General features: G+C 39.1%; 1 protein-coding gene across 1 annotated transcript in view; it reads left to right on the forward strand.

Annotated features, from left to right (window-relative positions):
- anos1b (anosmin 1b) overlaps positions 1-24,211 on the forward strand; it is a 115,194-nt gene extending 90,983 nt beyond the window's left edge. The window contains 7 exon segments of the mRNA XM_055645568.1: positions 6,856-6,991; positions 7,938-8,093; positions 11,639-11,733; positions 15,219-15,390; positions 17,305-17,543; positions 19,271-19,413; positions 19,777-24,211. Of these exon segments, the coding sequence (XP_055501543.1) occupies positions 6,856-6,991; positions 7,938-8,093; positions 11,639-11,733; positions 15,219-15,390; positions 17,305-17,543; positions 19,271-19,396 (924 nt within the window). The 3' untranslated portion in view covers positions 19,397-19,413; positions 19,777-24,211.
- The last annotated feature ends 646 nt before the right edge of the window (positions 24,212-24,857 follow it).

The raw sequence follows: 24,857 nt of genomic DNA on the forward strand, positions 1-24,857 counted from the left end.
ACTGGGACCGCCATTCTGAGGTAGGACACCCTCCGGCTGAGCGCAAAGATGCCCAGTTATTCTGATGTGCCCCATGCTGCTGTGTATTCACATTTGGAATGGAGCAGGTGGAGGAAGGCTTGTTGGGGGAGAGGGCTAAAGCCCATTGAGGTGCATCTTGCAAGGCTTCTTGATTTTTCTCCACTGCTACTGCTGCAGACAGTTATTCTTCATTATGGAAACCCCAAAGAAAAAATCCTACTGCTCTTCAGAAGCACAGACCATCGCTGGGATATACAAATCTTCTGATCAGCCAACACTGTGAGAGCCAATTGGAGATAAATAATTATCTTTCTTAAGGAAATGCATCAAGGAAACTGGTTTATTACCAGACACAAGTTGTAGAAATCACTCTTCATACCACAATCGCTGAACCTGCCTTGATTAGATAATCTTGAGGAGTTCATATGTCACATTAATCTCAAATGAATTAAACGACTGCAAATATAGCTGTAATAGAATCATAGTTATACATCCTTGTACAGCCATTCATCCTACCACATTTAATGTGACCTTTTTGCTCATCCACACTCGTCCTAGTTGCCTGTATTAGGTCTGTATCCATCTATTCCTTTCTTATTCAAGTGCCTGTCTCAATTTTCCTTAAATATAGTGATTGATTTTCACCTTCTATGGTGATGAGGCTTCAAGGAAACTTGAGGGAAGTGTGGTTAATAAAGAATAACAAAAGCAGGAACTCTTTGAAATGTATTTCATTTAACAAACTTATGCCTTCTTATTTATGATAACATATCCACCCTTTGTGTGTCTCTTATAATCTTATTTACCTCAATCTTGTCAGCCCCTCCACTCATTTGCTCCAGAAAAAAAAGCTCATCTTCTCCAATCTCACCCCATAAGTAAACTCCTCCAAACCAGCAATATCCTAGTGAATCTCTTCTGCACTCTCCCAGTGCAACCACATCCTTATAGTATGATGGCCAGAATTCTGCAAATTACTTCTGGTTTGATCCAACCAGTGTAGCAACATGACATCCCCCCCCCCCAAACGTTTTTCTTTTGTGCCTGACCTAGGAAGGTCATTATATGCCTTCTCCGTCACTTTATCTATTTGTTTTGTCACTTTCAGGGAACAATGAACTTGAACCCCACGGTCTGTCTGCTCATCTACGTTCCTTAGAGGACTACTATTTACTGTTTATGTTCTATCCCTATTTGACTTACAAAAATGCATCACATGGCACTTGTCAGGATTAAATCTAGTAGTGAAGTATGGCATTGTAAGTGATGAAAGAGACAGCAATAGAAAGTATATTTGCAAGATGTCACTATGGGAACTGATAAAAATGCTTTTTGACAACCCAAAGTCCCTTCAGGCATTTGCTCTAGATGTATTTCTAAAGCACCAACAACATTTTCAAAAAATCTTTCATCTGCACATCTGGCTTAAGGATAGAAGTGAGAATAATTAATAGGATCATAAAACTATCTGTGACAAGAATCTTGCATTCTAGCCTGTTTTATGGCTACTTGACCTGTGTTGGCTGAGGGAGACCAGAAGTGAAAGTTGATAGGTTTTACCAATGCGAAATTCATCACAATCAATTCAGCACAAATGGGTCAAATATGGTAGAAGGTACATACCACCAGTTAGAAATTTTAGCTATTTCTTGTATAGTTAGTCTGATATGGTACAGCAGATTTGTTAAATTATCAGAAGTAGTAGAACTATATGTAGTTCCATATTAGTGTGTCAACCAAATGTCTCATTATTCCAAGCACAATTGTTGAGTATAAGCTATTCAATGTACTTGGAGATAATGTGAGTACACCAATAAGGTTCTGTATCACAACATGGTGACAGGACTCCACACTGTTTCTATTTCACACCCAGAGCCTCAGCCAAGGTTTCCAGGAGAGGGTTAAATCAGAGAGGGAATTGTAGCTCAAGGTTTGTTGAGGTTGACATGTGATTGTCAAATAAACTATTAAGTTATTTCCTCAACGACGAAACATGGAAGGCAAATTAGTCTTTTTGAATGTAACCCTGATGATTTCCAACAAATTTAGGAAAGGCCTGGGTTCTGGTATTCAATCCATTATTACTGCCCCAGGTTACAGTCACTAAGCCGGAATTTGAAATTATTGCATTCCATAATTAAATTTTTCCTTCACTGGATCTTGCTAAAATATTTCAAATCGATGTATTAAAAACTAGCTTCTCCAAATGATCCATTAGAGTTGCGTTGCTGTTTTCATATTTTGACTAGGATATAATGAAAGATCAATTATGGAAGAATGAGTTCCTATTTTCAATATTGGCCATGACACAAATCCCTTTTGTTTTGACTATTCTGGTTTTCAGATTTTCTACCAGATGTTCAACATTAGTTTCTTAAAACAAAATGGTAATTCTTGAATACTAACTAACTGACTAGCATGAAACAAAACTATTTCTTTTCATACATTGTTTTATTTGGATGGTTTTCAACTTGATTCTGTTTTCCTGGTGCCTCGGGTGGTTATGGATGAAGCAGTTAATCTTGCATTTCATGTTTAATTTTGCATTTAGAGCAACACATATTGACATAGCCTATAAATTCAATAGTCATTGTATATATTATGTTCTATCTGATTATTGGCTATTTAATAAATCAAAACCTAACCGTTTTGCAGATTCAAAAGATGACAGACATAATTTATTTACAACAGTAATGCATTGGGTAGTTTGAGGAAATCCCTTGTAATAGTCCGTAAATGACAGTCAAAGCTAAACATGACCAAACACAATTAAACGGTGAATATAATAGGTGTAACTGCCGGGCATTTCAAACAAATTGATGGACAACATGCAAGTTGGCAATTCAACAAAACACAACTGAATGAAGACACTAGAGATTGCAGATGCTGCATCCTTGAGCATAATATAAACTGTTGGAGGAACACTGATGTTGCCCAACCTGTTGAGTTCTCCAGCAGTTTGCTTTTTGCTCACCTCAATAAAGATCATTTGCAGACTATTAACTTGTTACCTCCAGAAGCTTGTTTCATAAAATATATTAACTTCATTTTTAAATTAACTTGCTGAGAATTATATCAGGAGGCAGTTGATATATCATTTGCAATTTATCCACATTCACCTTGCCAGTTTGCATCTTCTTGTACTTTAATGCATTCTCATAAGTTTGGACACAGGTGGTCCAACTTAGTATCATCTACAAATTTTAACACTACTGAGTTCAGACCAAGACGATGAAATTGAATTGAAAAACAAAAAGCAGCAGATATTGTAAATCTGAGCATGTTAACAGGAGGGTACATGGTGAACCAACAAATCTGGCCCATCTGTTCCAAGGTTCAATGGCCTTTGTAGTCCAAGAAGCCATTCGGGCAGCACGGTGGCGCAGCGGTAGAGTTACTGCCTAACAGTACCAGAAACCTGGGATTGATCCTGATTGCGGGTGCTGTCAGTACTGAGTTTGTACATTCTCCCCGTGACTGCATGGGTTTTCCCCGGGCACTTCGGTTTCCTCCCACACTCCAAAGACATATATGTTTGTAGGTTACTTGGCTTTGGTAAAGATTGTAAATTGTCCCTTGAAGGTAGGATAGAGCTAGCGTATGGGGATCGCTGGTCAGCGCAGACTAGGTGGGCCACACTATCTTTAAAACAAAAAGTAAAAAATGTACTACTGAAAAGCTTGTCTACTGTAAAAGAACTTTCCTTTGTGTTTCACTATTGCAGGCACCGAAGGGAATCAAGTAAATTAACTCCAGGTCCATGAGGGGTGAGGGTAATAGTATCAGTCTGGGGAAATAACAAAACGTAGGTTTATGGAGGGTCATTGTGGATTTGGGAGGGGTGGGGTTGTTGGTGATAGTGCTGCAGGAATGTTGTAATCGGCTGCAAATAATCAATATGGTTATTACAGCATGGGGCAGACTGGGATGGGGAGATCTTTAAGGAGAATGGAGTAGGAAAGTGATTGGAGATGAGATAGGATGGTTGGAAGAGAGTTGCCTAGGAGATAAGTGGAATCAAAACTAGCGATCAATGCAGCGAGGTCAGAGGAGGTCTGATAACAGATGGATGGATAGGGTAGCTTCTGTGGAAATGGTAGTCATTGGTAATGAGCAGGGGTGCTGCTGCCATGTACACCAGACTTTCCAAACTATCCGGCATTGTTTGTTCTGACATAGATCCAAGCAATTAATTCTACTGTTTTACCACCTCATTCTATCCTAATCGAGGCATCCTTTAGCAAAAAACCCTTCTGGACACTTGATTTCAAATGCATAGAATAACTAAATTCCCCAGAACAATCTTATCTTTCTGCAACCCCCATCATACTTACACCATAGGTTTCCTGTCCTGTCTATGGGGCTCCATTAATGTTCTACCCATTCAACTTAATTATATCTATAGTTAGCTGGTGTTTGCTAGTAAGCCAAATCAGCTCCTGCAAACTTTGCATTATCTGCACATATTAGCTTCCTCTACCCTTTTAACTTTCCATTTTCTATCAATACCTCTGCTCCTCTATGTGGTGTAACAATGTACTGAAACAAAGCTACCGAGAGTATTCTTCCCCTCCCTTTGTCTGTCTACTCCAGTAAAATCTTGAGTCAGAGCACTTATTGCCATTAACATTTCCACGTTATATCGATATATCCTAGTCTATAATGCTAATCTATATTACTAATCTATACATCCTGAGTCCATCGGCGGCGCCTTGTGGCAGTGGCCGACTGCAGTCCGTCTGTCTTTTCTCTCTTTTTGTCCTGTTAGTTATATGTTTTTGGTTTTAGTTTTACTTTATTTTTAGCTGTGTATATGTGGGGGGGGGGGGGAATACTTTTTTATCGCTTCCCTGAACGGGGACGCAACCTTTTCCCTGTCCAGTCGCAGAACCTGGGGACTCACCATCGCGGAGCTGGCTGACTGTGGAGCATTGTGGTGGCGCGCAGCCGCGGCCGGCTTCGGAGGCTTCAGCGGCTTCGGCGGCAGGCTCTGTGGACAGTAACGTCGGGAGCTCGCGGGTCCCTGGTGGGAGACTGCTTTTTGGAGCTCCCGCAACGGCAACTTCACCCGCCCGAATCGAGGGGTTTAAATCGACCTGGAGCGGGGCCTTACATCGCCCGGCACGGCTTAAATGGCTACGGGACTTACCGATTAGCGCTACAATTTTTGGACCTCTTTACTCACCATTGATGCAATGAAGTTATTTATTTATCAATTTTGAATATTAACTAATTTATCTTTTATATAAAATGTAGATTTTTGCATGGATTTCATATATTTCAATGACCTATTTTATAATAATTGTCTATCCTTGGATTTATTTATTTATGTTTGTTTGTTTGTCTGTTTATTTATGAGTAGCTTCTTAATGTTAAAGTGCAAATAAATAATTCCTTACCCTTCTCTGAGTTCTGTCATGCCTGCATTTTCAACAGCTGTGATGTTTCTATTTCATTCTTTCTTTTGTTCAAATGTTACCACCATTCCAGTTTCAATCATCATTCCAAATTCTCTCTCTTTGGCACAGTGGAAAGATGGGTGGGAACAACATATTCCATGGCTGGATCAATTCAGCAAGCTTGGAATTCCACATTAAGCAAGCAGGTACAGCAGGCTATGAAGAATGCGAATGGCACGTTGGCCTTTATAACAAGTGGAGTTGAGTATAGGAGCAAAGAGGTCCTTCTGCAGTTGTACAGATCCCTAGTGAGACCACACCTGGAGTATTGTGTGCAGTTTTGGTCCCCTAATTTGAGGAAGGACATTCTTGCTATTGAGTGAGTGCAGCGTAGGTTTACAAGGTTAATTCCCGGGATGGCGGGACTGTCATATGCTGAGAGAATGGAGCGGCTGGGCTTGTGCACTCTGGAGTTTAGAAGGATGAGAGGATATCTTATTGAAACATATAAGATTGTTAAGGGTTTGGACACGCTAGAGGCAGGAAACATGTTCCCGACGTTGGGGGAGTCCAGACCCAGGGGGCACAGTTTAAGAATAAGGGGTAAGCCATTTAGAATGGAGGCGAGGAAACACTTTTTCTCACAGAGAGTTGTGAGTGTGGAATTCTCTGCCTCAGAGGGCGGTGGGTGGCTGGTTCTCTGGATGTTTTCAAGAGAGAGCTAGATAGGGCTCTTAAAGATTGACGAGTCTGGGGATATTGGGAGAAGGCAGGAATGGGGTACTGATTGGAGATGATCAGCCATGATCACATTGAATGGCGGTGCTGGCTCGAAGGGCCGAATGGCCTACTTCTGCACCTATTGTCTATTGTCTATTGAGCTTACAGTGCACTTATTCCGTAGACTGTGTATTGAATTTGATTATGTGACGAGCTTTAATCAGGGCATTCCAGGGAATATTTTCTGTGAAGTAGCTATAAAAGTTATAAAAAGCAGGTTCAAGTTGAAAGTTGAATTAAGATTCAGAGGTATAGTCAAAGATCTTTTGGCAAAACACTAACAAGGTTTAAAAGCAGAAGGGATTCTGGAAGATCCACTGATGCCGCCACCAAAATTGTAAATGTCTGGATAAAGAAAGGAACTTGACTTAGGAGCAGGTTAAACTTGTTGCAATGGGAATTCTTATTATTTGCTTGACCTGACAGGTGCCTCTTGTGAATCAACCTCTGGACTTCTTGAGGATTGCCTTTGTAACCTGCAAACAGTTCATGTTTCAAGCTTATCCCATTCTTATAACTGTGAAGAAGAGTTTCAATAGAAACATGTCCCAACACTGATAAAGCAGAAATATATCAATCAGGAAATGCCCTTTCCGTTAATAATGATAACATGCCAAATAGTTTAAAACCTTTCAAATTATGCATCTCGTTTAAGGTGAAAGATGAAGTTGAAATTGAAGACCTTCAGCCAAACACACAATATCTGGTCCAAGTACAATCAGTGGCCAATTGGGGACAAAAGCGATTAAAGAGCAGTAAAGCCCTGTTTTTCTTTACTACTCCTTCAACAGGTAAGAGTACTGAAACCCTTCCTGCCATTGGAATGCTGAAATCATCTGTGTTTTCCTCTAATCTGCTTATAATGCAGGAATGTTTGTTAAAGATGGCCTTTAGATAGCAAGGACTTTTTGAAATTGAAGACAAATCTGTTGGATCTTCCCTCCCTTATACCCAGAGAGATCAGAAAATTAGCTGATCAAAACACCCAAGGTTTTCAATCGAATAGTGCAATAAGACTTCTAGGTAATGTTCCATAGAATCACAATTACTGGGAAAAAAGGCACCATTAATTAACATCCTGTTTCTTACTGAGTTGTAACGTTGCAAGCTAATTGTAAATTTAAAAAAATTACAATTAGCTTACAACGATACAACTCAGTAAGAAGCAGGATGTTAATTAATGGTGGTACACAAAATTGCTGGAGAAACTCAGCGGGTGCAGCACCATCTATGGAGCGAAGAAAATAGGTGACGTTTTGAAATTGAAGACAAATCTGTTGGATCAGACTGAAGAAGGGTTTCGGCCCGAAACGACACCTATTTTCTTCGCTCCATAGATGCTGCTGCACCCGCTGAGTTTCTCCAGCAATTTTGTGTACCTTCGATCTTCCAGCATCAGCAGTTCCTTCTTGAACACTGTTAATTAATGGTGCATTTTTTCCAGTAATTGTGGTTCTATGGTACAACACAAGTGCAATCAAGTAAAATTGCATTTGAACTCAACAATTTGCAGACTCTTCCATAAACGTGTACAGGCCTTCACAAAGTAATGGCAACTGTGATGAAATAGTTGACATATTCTTATGCCACGAGCAATCCTGATAGTGTGAGTGAGACTAAAATATTTTTCTATCTACTGCTACTGCTTATGCAAATATTTCTCTTTGTTGTGAAAACCAAAATTTGGAAGTTGGGCAATAGAAAAAAATAGCTCCTGACTTAAGTTCCTTTATTTAGACATCCCATCAAATGAAGCTATCACTACAACAGAAGTGTCCAATGAACTTCCACATATTCATCAAATGTTTGACATTGGAAGTCTAGTGGCTGCAGACCCATATTACCATGGCAACCAGCTGCAAGTTAAAGTCCACTGGAAAAAGGCAAAAGAAGGTAAGACATCCTAGATAATTTTAACAGTAATGAATTGCTCTAGTTTGTTTTTCTAGATTTCTCCATGAACTTTAATTAAAAGGACCAATATAATTACTACTGTAGCCAGCAGTGGTATACTCTTATAACACTCTTATAATTGGTATGATTGTGCCTAATGTATATTAGGATTGCCATTGAACAGTATTAAATAAAATAATTTCACTGTACTTGGGTATACGTGGCAATAGTACCATTGAACCATTGAACCACCATCTCTTGTTATCCAGTTTTGTGCTTTACAACTATAGCGAGCAGGAGACTGGTAGTTGATCTTTATGCAGTTATATGTCAATGACAGGACAAAGGATTGTGCAATATACAATAACAATCCCAAATAGATTCTGTTAACTGTCTTCTGGGGCAGATTTCTGCTCCATTCTAGTGAGCAATTGGAATTGTCAATGGATAACTTTTGGTGTTTCACAGCAACAGTTGCACCATGCACATTTGGTTTAAGAACGCATCCCTTCGAGCACTTTGTTTCGTGCGGGCAGTAACAGGTACAAATTGAATACCCTCTGGCAGGAAGTCAGTGTGCCAAGATGATTTGACATTAGCTCAAAAGTTCCAGCTGACTCCATCAGTTTTAACTTCTTAAGACTGAACACACATTCAGCAGCAGCAAATACCTCACTAGGTAACATTTTAAAATATTCTCCTCTGGACTGGCTAGTTTTTGGTTGACGACCTCTGTCAATTGCTGGGGTTCTGCAAAGGTTTGGCATTGTCCATAGTTGCTAATTCAAGCTGCAGATAATTAGTTTAAGTTTAGTTTAGTTTAAAGGTAAAGCATGGAAACAGGGCCTTTAGCCCACTAAGTCCATGATGACCATTAGGGTTAGGGTTAGTGTGAATTAGGCACTCACAGTAGTTGCATGTTATCCCACTTTCTTATCCAACCCATACACACTCACACACATACACAAGGGACAATTTACAGAGGCCAATTAACATACAAACCCCACATCTTTGAGATGTGGGAAGAAACGGGAGCACCCGGAAGAAACCCACAGTGAGAACGTGCAAACTCCACACAGACAGCACCCTAGGTTAGGATTGAACCTGTGTCTGTGGTGTTGTGAGGCACCAGCTCTACCAGCTACACTACTGTGCCACCCATAGGTGTCTTCAGGCAAGTGATAAATGCCAAGACGAGTTGCTTCCAGACATGGTGCTTTGTAGATGTTCATATGTGATAGGAGCAGAATTGGGCCATTTGGCCCATTAAGTCTAATTTGCAATCATGACTGATCTATCTTTCCCTCTTAACCCCATTCTCCTGCCTTCTCCCCCTAACCCCTGACACCCATGGATGATCACTTCAGGTTATTGTACAACTGGAGGATGGAGAGTAGGACAACAAGATGCTGGTATAGGAATAGAGGAGGAGTGGGGAAGAGCTCTCAGCAAAAGGCCATATCCACCCAAAGAATTCCCTTGCTTGCACTTCAGCCATTCACCTACCAACAAACATTGGCATTTAAATAAGAACTGTCTCAATTAAATCAATTAAAGTCACTGCTGCAATCTTAGAGCATGGCAAGGACAGCATTGCCAAAAGCTGTCATGACAATGAACTTCTATGTATCTAACCTCTTTAGGGATGAGATTTATTAACATCATATCACTGAAGCACAATATAAGGAGAAAACTAATTACATCTCATTTTATTTTATTAAGTCCGAGCAAACAATGAGAGTTGATGTCTTTGCTAAGGTTGCAATTTATCCCACATTGCGACTGCCTGCCTCTGTATTACCCCATATTCTCTGCTTTGTACTGAAATCAGGAAGGATAGCAATCCTTCAATATCCAGCTGGTCTATGGCAGTAAATCAATATTTTGGCCCAGCAGTTTATCTCCGCGCGTTGAGGGGACGGGACCCAACGGGTCCCACTTGGTCTAGTAATCCAATAAATATCACAAAGGTGGCACAGTAGCACAGCGGTAGATCCGATAACCCCCAATGCCAGTGACCCAGCTTCGATCCTGACTATAGATGCTGTCTGTGTGAAGTTTCTACGTCTACCCTGTGACCACATAGATTTCCTCCAAGTGCTATGGTTTCCTCCCACATTCCAACGACAGTGCAGGTTTGTAGGTTAATTGTCGTTGTAAATTAGCCCTAGTGTGTAGGGTGCGAAAGTGTGTTAACTAGTGTGTGGGTGATCGATGGTTGGCGTGGACTCGATGAGCTGAAGTGCCTGTTGCCTTGCTGAATCTCTATAAATGTACGGCACGGTGGCACAGAGGTAGAGTTGCTTCCTTACAGCACCAGAGACCCAGGTTCAATCCTGATCACGGGCGCTGTTTATACGGAGTTTGTACTTTCTCCCCGTGACCTGCATGGGTTTTCTCCGGTTTCCTCCCACACTCCATAGACATATATGTTTGTAGATTAATTGGCTCTGTGTAAATATAAGATTGTCCCTTGTGTGTAGGATAGCGCTAGTGTGCGAGGATCCTGGTCGACACGTACTTGGTGGGGTGAAGGGTCTGTTTCCACGCTGTATCTCTAAACTAAACAAACTAAAAAAATGCAGGCATCGTGCATGCAATGAGAGCCAGGGTGGCACACAAAATCTAATAATGTGGAACTCTGATGTGCTGAAATAACACTTTGGATTGCTATGATACTTAATACATGTATCAAGATTGGTGCTTCAGCTGAATTCAACACACGTCATAGTTAGGAGGGAGCAGTCAGCGCCATGAGCTGTACAGTAATGGGCATTTATAGGAGATGTTCACAGCAGGCGGCACTAAGGTGAGGATTTTTACATTTAAATTTCAGTGGAAATTTTTCTCCTTTATCCTCAATCACAAATGAAACATGACGGTTGAGAAAGAGGGATATTTATTGTTAGACAGCTTGCTGATGGTTATTGGCTTCAAAACAACAGAATATTGGTCATACAAGAATGGTTTCTGCACTGTTACAAATGATTAGTAATCTTACAAAAGAGTTTAAAAAAAAATAATGTTGTGAACTGGGCCACAAAGTGATATTTTTGCAAGTCTGATTCCAAAGAGACTCCAAAAAGAATGACTTCTCTTTACTTTCTCATTTGTATCTGGGCAGTGAGTTTTTCCAATGTACGTCAGTGCATTCACGGGAAATTAGCAGTCAACTTGACAACTTGACTGTTGACAGCACATCTTAGGTGGCCTGGCATTACTTGGGCTTTGCCCTAGTATGAACTCACACTTCAAAAAGAACTCTGCAATTTTTAAACTTAATTTTTGTATTACTCTAATGTTAGTAGACAGTGTTGTCTCCTCACATAAAAAAAGATTAACCAACTTGGAAGTGAAGCACAGCACGTCAGCACCAGTTTTGTTGGTGAGCTGAATGCAGTGCACACTGTATATTTTCATATGCAGATATCTGCCAGAGATCAGTAATTCAATTAAAAAGCAAATTGAAGCTGTAACTTGTATGTGTGTGTGTGTGCATGTCTGTGCTTTTATATAAATGTAGAATCTTCCCTTGTTTTCCTCAGAGAATCTCAAGAATCACAATACCTACCTGCTAACATGGATGCCAGAATCTTGTGCCAAGAACAATTCACAAATACAGCAACATGCAACTGTCAAGGTTGGGAATACATACCTGATTGGTTTTTAAATATCGTAAAATTCAAGAAGAAATAAACAAGTATTGTTTTAATTTTCCTGTCTATTTCTATGAAAAGGACTTGGCTTCTCCATTGTTTCCTCTTATGGTTTAAATGAGTAGTATTGCATGATTGTTCACCAGACCTATCGTTTATTTTTTTTTAAACAGCATTTACAAGCACAAAGTTTCAAAGGGGGTCAGATGATTCAAAGTGTATGACCAGCTCACCGACGTATTTTCCACAATATCCAGATTACATTGCATCAAGAAAAACGTGAATGTTTGATCACAGTTTAAAATAGAAAATGATGTGAAGCAATTAGCTGGAAAGAGACGGAGACACAGAGTTAACATGGTTGAAATATTCTCTATGAATCCAGCAATATAGTTCAGAGCCTTAGTAAACGATGCCACCATGACATTGTAAAATACCCATCTATTTCAATTCATCCAGTTGTTCTCTACAGCCATTTCCTGGCTTAAAAGCTGAACCTATGTGCAACTTAATTAATTTTGATATTACTTCAAGCGTTCTGAATATATTTTGATTTTCGTTCTTTGAACTAAAAATTGTTTAGTAAACGTACAGCAGTATAAAAATACCCGTGTATTTAGTTTACCCTTAATTGATCCTTGTCATCCTGCGAGGACTGCGAGTAACTCTTCACTGAATAATCCCTTATAAATGCAATTGCAATTTGCAATTCCCGTCCAACCCCTTAATGCTTCATGAATGAATGAAATTGTAATATTTCTTCTTAAGCATCTTTAAAGTTCAATCTGAATGATAGTTGGGATTGAATCAAAATCCGTTGGATTACAAATTGTTGCAACAATGGGATTTTTCAGAATACGCTGTGGCTGTAGTTTTCTTTTATGAATCGCAATGTTCTTGGATACATTTTGAGGGAATTTCGTAAGTTTGTCAAGAGCAATGCTTCTATTTTTCACGGTTAACTGTGAAATTGCAGCCAGTGACGTTGGTCATATTACAACATGTTTGAAGTTGCCATCTGTTTATAATAAAGTACAGATGGATCGCTTGTTCACTGAAACCTATCATACAACACTGTTTAAAGAGCCCAGTGTATGCATCCATCATTCTTATGTTGACAGAGGATTTACCCAACTAGTAAAGTAAATTATTTAGTCACATAGGAAACTGGTCTTTTGATCACAAACAGCATTCTTTCCATTATATTTTAGGGGCATGTACACAGGCAGTCTGGCAGAGTGCTTTTGAAGGTGTTGAGGGTGGATGCAGTCTTGTTGCTGATATTGTACAGATATTAACTTGAAGTTAGGTACTTACCCACAACCAAACATTCCAGCTAAAAATGGAAGAAATTATTAAATAAGAACCAAAATTAAATAAAAAAATATCCTACCTACGATTCTTAAAAGTTTTATTTGTCTTCCTTACTACTAAAACAATAAATTATTTTAATGAACTCTACTTCTTTACAGGATTAGAAATATTTCAGAGCATTGCATCCTCTGTTGTTCCAAATCAAAGTCACAATTCACTCAATATGTTAGTACCAGGAAAATAGACTCAATACATAATAAAGCCCAGAATTGAACTGTGTCGTTCCAAGTGTTTCTGTGCTGTGCAACTAATAGAACAGCAAGGTAAATCATGGATCCTGGAATTGACAGTGGCTTCCAACAATGTGAGATGTGTGCTTAGATACCATTTCTGGATTTTCACTGATTTAAGGCTTGACTGCGCCATCTGCAGGCCACTCGTGCAGAAGCACATTCACCACATGCCTGTGAAGCTGGCGTCTGTATATCTTAAAGGGGGCATACCTGAGCATGTTCCAAACAATCACTGTGAATTTGAATTATTTAGGTCCCTGTAACATAATTTACATTTATGCCCTCAGCCCTTCCCTACCACCAGCCTCCCCTCCACAGCTGCCCCAGCAGTCCCTTGACCCACAAAAATAGAATAAACCTTATGCCAGTACTGATAGATACCAAAAATGATAGTAGCAGTCTTTCAATCTTCCACTCCCTCTTTCCACACATACCTAATGCTCTCATCCTGTATATGAATCTCCTGTCATTACCCAACAATATTTAAAGAAGGAAACTTCTTACAGTAGGCCTGAACAGTAAGGCCTGTTCAGTAGTGTGCAGAGCATTGCACTAACAAAATCCTAGGCACTTTTAAACAAAAATCTTTGCTTGCCAAGGTCTGGAGAGGTCTCTTAATAGATTGCGTTACTTTAATATACGTTTATTGGATGAATCTCCATGTCAATGTTCAGGACTAATATTTTAAAAGTAATCGTTTTTTGGATCATTTTAAATAGGAACAGTGTCACAAAATTGCCTCCACGTCCATCCAGGATACCCATTTTCCAAACACAATAGCAGGGAAAACTCAATGTCACAAGTCTGTAATCAGTGTGCCTTACCAATAACATTATAGAGATCTATCTGTGGTTTATTCCCATAAAGACATCAAGGAATATCTGAAATTTGTTCACTTTAGAACAATGTCTCTATCCTTAAATCTTTTTTGAATGCCCTTGCTCATTCTTCCACCTGAAAAAATCGTTTAAATAGGGTATGTAATCACACACAAACTGACCATTACCACTGCTCAGTTTATCCTACCAAACACTCTCCACTAAACTGGCAGCTTCCACCCATTCTTGTCATCTTAACAGCTGCTCTACTACATTGGACAAAATTAAAATATGCCACGATGGATGTTACTATATTGGACTAGTAGCTAGCAATCTGGATGATTGATTAAGAGATACAAGTTTAAATCCCACCAGGGCTTTCCCATTTGGTTTCTTGATGTCCTTCCGAAAAGGAAATCCTCCAGCTTGCTTGCCCTGTATGTGAGTTCACACCCATCAGTGTGTGAATTTGTGCCTAATTCCTCTGTTCAGCCACAATGTAGGAAGGAACTGTAGATGCTGGTTTACACCGAAGCTCGGCACAAAATGCTGGAGTAATTCACCGGGTCAGGCAGCATCTCTGGAGAGAAGGAATGGGTGACGTGTCGGATCAAGAGAGTCTGAAGAAGTGACTGATTTCTTCAAAGAAAAACAATTAACAGAATGCATTTTTACCAATTTGGGGGTTCTTTAAATTGATTTTATTCTACACCTTGATTCCAATGTTAAGCAGATATTCCGGATCACGTGGCTGAATCCCAGATGCAGTCTAGAAATGGGCCTCTGTAATTATTTTCCTAAATATATCATAAATTTCAGTGCTACTCACATGCAGGAGTGCCTATGTTTTTGAAATTATATCAACATATATATGAAGCTGGAGTAATGTTGCCAGAACAAAGATGGATGTGTTTGCTTTTGCTGTTTAGTAAACATTAGACAGTGCAGCTTTATTAATTGCTTCTCTTTACATCCAATGTTGAATCTAAATAGAAAAACAACCCGATATTATTCATTCTATTTATTGATTTTTTTTCCCTTCAGGGCACTCATTTCATTATCAGCGGGCTCTTATTTGCTTGTGACTATAAGGTGACAGTGCAACCCATCATTCTCCAGGGACAGGCACCGCAGGCCATAACATATGTGACAACTCCGCATTGCAGCAATTCAATTAAAGCCAAAGTGTTAAAACGCCTATTTTGTGCAAAAAAGGGTGAGTGTTTTTGGAAAGATTTCACTGTATGGTTGTCATGTGACCCCCGGCTACATTTTCTGAACTTACTTCATGAAACAGAGGATTTAGGTTTAAGGTGAGGGGTGAAAGATTACATAGGAACCTAAGGGGTAACTTTTTCACACCTAGGATGGTGGGTGTGTGGAACAAGCTGCCGGGGGCGGTAGTTGGGGCAGGTACTATTGCAATATTTAAAAAAACATTTAGATAGGTACAGGGATAGAACAGGTTTAGAGGGATATGGGGCAAACACAGGCAGGTGGGACTACTGTAGATGGGACATGTTGGCCGGTGTGGTCAAGTTGGGCCAAAGGGCCAATTATAAGTCTATTGTTTTTATTTATGCATTCAAGATGTGAACTTAACTGGTGATGTCGGCATCAGTTGTCGATCTCTATTGGCCCATGAACTGAACAGTAAAGTACAACTACATTGGAGGGTCTAGAGTCAACTGTAGGCCCGACTGGCAAAGAATGGCAGGTTTCCTTCCTGAAGAATATTAGTGAACCCCATTGGCCTAACATTATTACACAAATTTCACCATTTCTGAAACAGTATAATTTTAGATTTAGGCAATTACTTGATTTTAAAAGCCCCAGTTGCAACAATGGGATTTAAATTCATGTCTCTGTATAGAATAATAATAATAATAATAATAATCTTATTTATATAGCACATTTTTAGTCAACTTGCATTGACCCTAAAGTGCTTCACATAATTACATTACATTTACACACAGGCAAAGGTGGGTGAAGTGTCTTGCCCCAAGGACACAACGACAGTATGCACTCCAAGCGGGATTCGAACCGGCTACCTTCCGGTCGCCAGCCGAACACTTAGCCCATTGCGCCATCTGTGAACCAAGAACTTCAGCTCTTGGTTCTGTATCAGTCATTACACATCAGACCCAACAATGACTTCTCTAATCTTCCCCACTCACAACAAGCCTTCAATCACCAAAGAGAAGCAAAAAGAATCTTCATTAAAACAAGCGAGGCAGAGTGAAGTCTAAAAAAGCTTAGTCCTAGACCAGTGTGATTTGCTGGTTGGAGTGGATGCAGCCATTTGTCCTAGTTTTGTTTGTGACTGGCAAGTGGATGTGAAATAGTATAAATGATTCAAGATGGCATATTTTAACAAACATACTATGAATGGAGAACAGCAGCTGTTCTCTACTGCACTAAATTCTTCTGCCTGTGTTAAAATCATATTCTTTCCTTTGTGAATATTTCATGTTTTCATAAAACAAAGCACTGGAGAATAAGGGGTGTTTATTTCCAACATTGGAGGCCGTCATTATTTACTACTTAACTCAGATCTGACATTTCTTTCATTTATTCTACTAGTTGCATCACTAGTTTTATGAGAACCCATATGGCTTACAATGCATAATCATTGTTTTGGTACATGAATACTTTTCAACATTTTCAAGCTTTAAGCTTCAAATTTACATCTATGAACCTTTGAGGACAAAGCATGTCTTGTGATGCTGTATTATGATGTCTAAATTATCTATTGCCTGCTGCTGATGATAGTATTCTGAGATGGTGGGAATTGGATGCAGAGTTTGCAGACACTAAATAAATAAATGCATGAGAAGGAAACAAAGCAGTTTTGTCTGAATACAGATTAGTTGAAGTTGCTTATTCCTTGCGGCAGACTAGACGTGTGGTTCTGATTATAGTCAATTCATTTTTATGGTATTCTAATTTATTTAAGCTCTTTTCAAGAGGTAAAAATGGAAGACAAATGTATAATGGCAGGTATTTTTATTTACTGTTGCAGCTGATCCAATTAACTTCAATCAGAAGAAAAATATATGCATTTATATTTGTGCATTAAGAGGTAAACATGTAAGTGAACAATGCTAAGATTCTTATGTTTTGATTTCAGGTCATCGCCAGACATCCATTAAAACTTCCCGAAAGGTTACATTGAAAGCAGAAAAGCTAACTGCGACTTTTGTTGCCAAAAATGGCTCAGTCAATGGAGAGTTTCACTGGCAGGTTTTACGAAGCCAACATCATCAGCAAGTCACTGGGTACCAAATAAATTGGTCAGAGATATCAACTGCTAACAGACCGGTTGTCATGCCGAACAAGACAATTTCGCAGTTTCAGATACTGCCATCAGTAAGTTCTTAGTTTTTAGTTTTAGATACAGCGCGGAAACAGGCCATTCGGCCCACCGAGTCTGTGCCGACCAGCGATCCCCGCATATTAACACTATCCTACACACACTAGGGACAATTAACATTTATATAAAACCAATTTACCTACAAACCTATACATCTTTGGAGTATGGGAGAAAACCGAAGATCTCGCACACGGGGAGAACGTGCAAACTCCGTACCTTGTGGTGTGAATCATGGGGAAGGGTAGAAAACCGGGTAGAAAACCTTCAGCTTTATTTCACCTGTGTGGAAAGTTTGCAATTTTATTTACAGATGCTGATAAACACAAGTGTTATTGATATGTAGGAAGGAACTGCAGATGCTGGTTTAAACCGAAAATAAAGACACAAAATGCTGGAGTAACTCAGAGGGACAGTGAGCATCTCAGGTGAGAAGTAATGTGTCATTTTTCGGGTCGAGACCTATCTTCAGACCCGAAACATCACCCATTCCTTCTCTCCAGAGATGCTGCCTATCCCGCTGAGTTACTCCAGCATTTTGTATCTATTTCTAGTGTTACTTATATGATGTAAAGGAATTGGATGTAATTTAACACCCTCAATTGATGCAAAGTGGGTGGGGAACATGCCTCCATGAATTTATTGAATGAGCTGCTAAAATTATTATATCTTTCTGATATACTTTAACATCTCATTCAATAAATTTACCATATTATATAAAGAAGCATTTGGTGTAAGCTCATCAGGATGAAAGCAGGATGAAAAGCTACATCTATAAGGAAAAAATGTAAGTACTTAAATTACTTCAGTGGAGAATCCCAAATAGCTTCCAAAGTGAGGATGGTTTTGGTTGTGATTAAAGAGAGACTATTTCCTGTGCTAAGCAAATCAGTGCTAAATAGTGAACAATTTAAAACTGCCTGCAGGAGGAAGAGAGAAGTTTGCAAAATCTTCTAGACGGAAGAACTTCAGAGCATAGAATATTTTACAGCAGGAAGTGGTTTAGGCATGAGTTGTAAAGCTTTCTTTAGTGGACAGATATTTGAAGTAGAATTGACACTGAGTAACATAAGGAGCAACAGAAAGATTCAGTTACAATTGTTTTTGCAAAGACCTAAAACAGACTTCAATCTATGTTGTAGACTTTTTCATGGCAATCCCTCTACGATCACAACACATGCAACTTATGTTTCTACTGTACGAAAAGCAACATCCTTGATAATTCAGTTTAAATTGAAATTTACCATTCTGGGAAAAAAATCAAAGGTCTGAATCTCCATATTACTTGTTATTCAGGCTGATGGTTCTTTACCACCTTTACAGGTATAAAGAGCAGCAGCTTTAATTTGGCACATATGCTCTCTGGCTGTGCTGGTACTGATGACTTTTACCTCTTGTCCATTATTTATGGTTCACCATACTATAAATTATAGCCAGAATCATAAAACTACTCAGATATTAATGTCAATAGAATGTGAGGACTGATTTACTGGGCAGACATTGCCTAACTTTATTAAGTAATTCCCTTTACTTCTGATCGTACTTATCCTTCTTATATTTCTTCAGTGACCTCTGCTGTTGGGGATTTGTATAATGCTACCTCTAGCATGTCTTGGATATTTAACCAATTTACCACAATTCCATTTTCTTAAACATCTGAGACCTAGGTTAGATTTTAAATGATTCATCTTCCACTGATTGCTGAACTATAATCGTGTATTTTCAGGATCAGCCGTTTACAACAATCCCCAAACTTCGACCTTCAACCACATATTGGATTCAGGTTCAAGTCTTGACTACAACTGGGAAAGGCCCAGCCACTGTTAAAATATTTCAACTTCCACCCGTTTAAAACAAGGCCTTAAAAAGGTTGGTCGTATCTTCTTCTATTAATTCAGATTTTTACCAATAAAATATTATTGTACATCAAACTGAAAATAACCATTGTTGAGACAAGATTATTGTTTGTGTCACAGACACAGTACGCTGTACTACACTATTCTCAACATGCAGCAGGAAGATATTTTGTAATGATGTTTCATAAATTATATATATATGCATCTCTAAGTAACTTTAGTTTTAACTAAAACTAATCATCAGATGATTATAGACTTGAAAATGGTGTGAGTGCACTCTATATAGTTTTATTTAGGAAATTTTACTTTACTCATAGCAGTAACATGAATTGATAAACTCCTTTGAATTGCTAATTTTCTTTAACATAAATTTCAGGTGCTATCTGTGACAATCATTCTTATCTGCTGTCAAGAACCGCACAACGAAAATGGAACTTCTGCCGAATTTGGATTCCAAACAAAGTCATCCTTGTTCTGAAGACTCAGTTATTTACAGGGCTACCTGAAACTTTGAGCTCCCTGCTCCTCCAATGCTATATGTCACAGCCCTTAGTGATTTTTTTCCATTTGCTCATTTTCCATGAATTCCTCAACATTTAAATGCCAGGAACAAATATTCTGGTGTAACAAATAACCAGTGACCCTAAAAATCTGGGATTATTATGAAGGAGGAAACGAACTTGCAACAGTCTCTTAGTACTTTGATGATATTTTGAATAAAGGGAAGTAACAAGCCTGACATTCCCGTGACATTTAAAATGAATCTCAAGAGTCAGCACAAGCCGAATACTACTAATTATGACCTTAGGTAAAGCAGGGTAGAGACCTAATCATTGTGATTTATGAAAACATACTCTGTGGAATAACTACTCCAGTCATGCTTAATAATAATGCCAAAGAAAGCTGATTGTGGTTAAAGAAAAATATAATGTGGTTTCTGATAAATAATGAGATTGCATAGAAGTTATTAGAGAAAAGTTTCATAATTAGTTCTGCTCTTTAAAACAAAAACCATTAAATCATTTCCACCAAAGTTAACTTTAAGATGTATTTGGAGTCTAGTGGTTACATTGTATCAAACTCTCCCTCTAACATTAAATCAAATCAAACAATCAGTTTGTGGGTGAGGAATGGATCTTTCAGATATTCATTATAAGTTCCAGGATATTTCCCAACATTACTGACTAGTTAGAACTTAATTTTTTTCATTCCCATACCGCAGTAGAATTGAAATCCTAATATTCTGCACATATTTAACCACCTGTGACAGAACTCACTAGGCAATCTCTCAGTCAAGTGGAAATGGGGGAAAAAATATCCGAGGCTTTTAACGATGAAAACAAATGAGGAATGCAAAATATTTTGGGCAACAATATGGGATAGAAGATTACATGAAGTTATTGTTTTCCCTCACTCCCTTACCTCATGCTGGAACATCTTCCAAAAGGGAATAAGAAAACTGAGCTCAATTTCACATGTTTGCGTGTTTCTTGAGTGGAAAATTAGTGCCTGTACTGCAGTTTTGTAGCCTTCTCAGGGTCCATGCTCCTTTCTTCAGCTTGGAAGGACATTGTTGCATTTGGAGAACGGTAGAGAATAACTGCGCAAACCTCAGTAAATTTATGATCATGGATCCAACAGGCTGCAGGTTGGGACTGGTCTTGTGTAAATACAGTAAGCAAAGTAAAGGGCAATGAACCAAGGGTCTATTTTACACCAATCCATGCACCTTGGCCACTTTGCAAGATTTGCTTATAATGAATGATGCATAATGCTCATCGTGCTTACTTTCCAATTTCCATTGACTGAAGTACTATTTGTGGTTCATGTTATTCAAATGTTTGCAACAATGAATGGGAAATGATGATGTAATTGGCAAGATGGAAAGGTGCGCTGGGGACAAGGCAAGTAGAGTATGAAGGAGGCAGTCGATGAAGCAGTGAAAATCAGCGCATGACCAAAGCTGGATGCTTACATTTGGGTAAAATAAAATGCATTTCTTGTCGGTGGCTTTCAGAAGGTGCTTGAATTGTGAATTAGTATTCTCCGTAAAAATGTGATGCACCATTGATACGATTCATTGTATGGGGTCCATGCAAGAAACTTTTTATCATTAAGGTTAGTTATATATTTCCATCCCTGGTGACACAGGGAAAGGTCTAGCTACACCACAACCTTTGGGAAGTGGAATTTCACCAGGACTGTGCCAAAGTGTGGTAATTTCAACACAATGCAGATGTGGGACTAAGGGTACCTGTGGCAGGATACAACCCATCCCCATGAACTGGATCCCCCCCTTACACATACAGGAAGGTGGGAATTCACTGCTGTACAATAGAGTATGAGTTTGGTGCCAGGTCTAAGATATTTTCCTTGGGTGGCTGAAAACTATGCTGGCATGGTGAAATCCACCACTGCTTTCATTCCCCATGTCTGTCCAATTAAGGCCTTTCACGATATGGAACGTGTTCCTTGTTGACCAAGGTCTAGAGCTGGATCTAGATTGTCAGGAATCAATGTACTGCAGTGTACTAGATTGCTTTACCGGAGGTTCAATATGCGCCTCTCCCTTTGTAAGTTTTATTGAATGCTTTAAAGGGAGCCTATCCCTTTGTATGCTTGGAATGAATGATGGTTTCGAGCTCCTACATCTCCCTAGTCATTCTCATCAAACCAACCTCAGTACTTTCTGGTGGAGAAACCGAGTTTCTTCACAGGGACCACTTCTTGTGGATTTCAGGGCTAAACGTACTTTAGATGTCATTCAACTTCAGTTGATTGGGTCTTTGAGTCGTTATTATAGATTTTTCTGCCCTTGACATTTAGGGGCCAAGATGACAGAGATGGTGGAACATGTTCGCCACTAATCAGTCCAACAGTCAAAGGCTAATATGATAAATTAACAGAATAAGAATAAGCCGTTTAGTTGCTTCAGGCTGCACAGACACCAAATCGATTAATGGCTGATTTATTCTTGAAATCATCTCTGTATTCCTACTTGTTCCCCATTATGCTTGACCCCCTCCTATGGTCCATATATCTGCCTTAAATTCAGTCAATAATTCACCTTCACTGTTTCAGGGATTGACGTGAGCTCGTGTAATTGTTGCTTAGATGAGAAAGGATGCTGGTTATTTTCTGTGTCCTGACTTTTCATCAAAGGATAGAATCCTTTCGAGTATGCTTTCCTGGCTTCTTCCCAGCCATCCAAGACTTTGCAGACGTTTTGACCTATACAGTCCTGGCATTGATATTGCCAAAAAGAATCAGTTTGTCTCCAGTGGAACTCGCGTTTGGAGTAGATTTCCACTTTGGCTACTTGCACTGCTTTCAGGATTTGGGACATATATACTGTTAACCATATGGTGCTGTTTCTAACCCACTGGGCTGAAGTCAGGTTCAGGTTGCTGTGTTCAGCTTGGGTTTAATTCTACATCTCTAGAGTGTGACACTGGAGGAGACTACATAGGTTGCAAAAGATGAGCCCATGTGTTGGAGTAACTGGGAAATAACATAAATCGGTAAAGACAAAGTTGATGGACAATCAGCAATTGAAACAGAATAGCATTATAAGGAGCAGAGTTCATGGAGGGTGAAGGATCTGCATTGGAGTAGCCAAATCTGAAAGGGATTTAGATATGAATGAGGGACGTGGTAGAAAATGGGTTCAGATGGTGGGGGTGCAGCAGGGTGCCATGAAGGCAGGTTGCCAACACAGAGCAGTGAAGAATGGCTTTGCCTCTTTAAATAAGAGGTGATTATGTACAGCTTGTGTCAAGGATCAGAGCTGTTATTTCATTGGGAAACAAGCAGAAGAAAAGGACATAATACTTGAATGTGACTTCAGAAGGTTAGAAAAAAAAATAAAAAGGTAGTTGTCAAGTGAATCATTTCCAAGCTACTTTGAAGACGAACATTAGAAAAAAGAAATGTCAAAAGTAAAAGGTTTTACTTTTAGATTTTTTGTTAATAATTCAGTGATGTCATAATATTTTGACCATCTACTTTATGCTTTTGTTTTAATCAGTGATGATTTATTCTGGACTGATATTTATAGATTTTATGTGGAAAAATATGACCTTGTTTGTTTTGTATATAATTTCCAGGGTCTGTAAGTAATATGTTGCCTTCCTTTGTACAGAAATGGACCGGGTCTTTGAAGAGGTCAAATTTCTGAAAAATGTTCATTTTAGTGCAAATATTATGCATGTTACAATTTGCTAATAAACATGTTTTGATAAACGGCTGTCTGAAATGTGGCCTATTTGCAGTAGTTTCCTTCCCTGAGGTATGAGTAAATGAGGTGCCATTAGTGGCTGATGACAGGTGTGGGACTAATGAGACAGTAGAATTGCAAATGAAGTGTGCAGCACATCAGCTTGAGGTGCCCAGGAGGATGGGCTGTGCAAGGTCTCGCAGCTTTTAAACATGTTGTGGTGGCACATGGGTTACCCTTTTCCTAAAGAAACTTGGTCCGCTCTTTGTATCAAGTAACAGCAAAGGCGCTACTAAACAGAAACAAGGAAAATAAGAGCTCGAGTCCTTCTGAGTTGAATCATCCTTCTGACTCTGTAAACACATCATCCTTATGAAAGTATCTAGAGCCGATTATCAGCTGATCCGTTGGCCTCAAAGTTATTCCTTTCTTGTGTGGAAAAAGATTTGGTCTCAAAAATACAGCAAAGAAAGTAACTTGAAGGACAAAATACAGATTGTGAACCTTCTATTTAAGTAGGTGAGCTATTCTGACCAGCTAGTAGAACAGTGCAGGTTGGTCATTTCATAAATTACTTTATATTTTCAAGCAAATTGTAACATATGGCTAAATAGATCAATTTATAAATGTAGACTCTCAGAAAGTATTTGATAAGATGTATTAGTATAGGGTTATTATTGTCACATGCAGTGATTATTGTCACATGTAGACAGTGAAAAGCATTTGTTTGTATTCAATCCCGTCAAGTCAAATCATACTACACACAAGTAACATCAAGCCAAAACCAAGTGCAATAGGTAGTGGAATGATAAAAAACACCAGAGTGCAGAATATAGTTTTACAACATTGCTGCATTACAGTTACAAAGAAATGTCTAACGTTCATAAGGAGGAAGATCGGGATTATACCCTAGTTTATGGGAGGATAATTCGGTAGTCTCATTAAAAGGGAAGAAGCTGTTATCATTGAGTATCGTGGTTCCTCAATCAAGCATCGACTTTCATTGTTCCTGAATCTGGTTATATGTGCTTTCAAGTTTTTGTATCGTTAGCCTGATGGGTGAGGACAGAAGCGGGAATGACCTGAGTGGAAAAGGTCCTTGATTATGTTGGCTGCTTTCCCAAGGCACTGTGAAATGTCGATGGGGCCAATGATGGGGCGATTGGTCTGTGTGATGGACTGGGCTACTTTGGAGATATTTGAACTATCTTTAATCAGACTTTATCTTGCACCACTTGTTG

This window comes from Leucoraja erinacea, chromosome 14 (genome assembly GCF_028641065.1).
Source record: "Leucoraja erinacea ecotype New England chromosome 14, Leri_hhj_1, whole genome shotgun sequence".
Taxonomy (NCBI): domain Eukaryota; kingdom Metazoa; phylum Chordata; class Chondrichthyes; order Rajiformes; family Rajidae; genus Leucoraja; species Leucoraja erinaceus.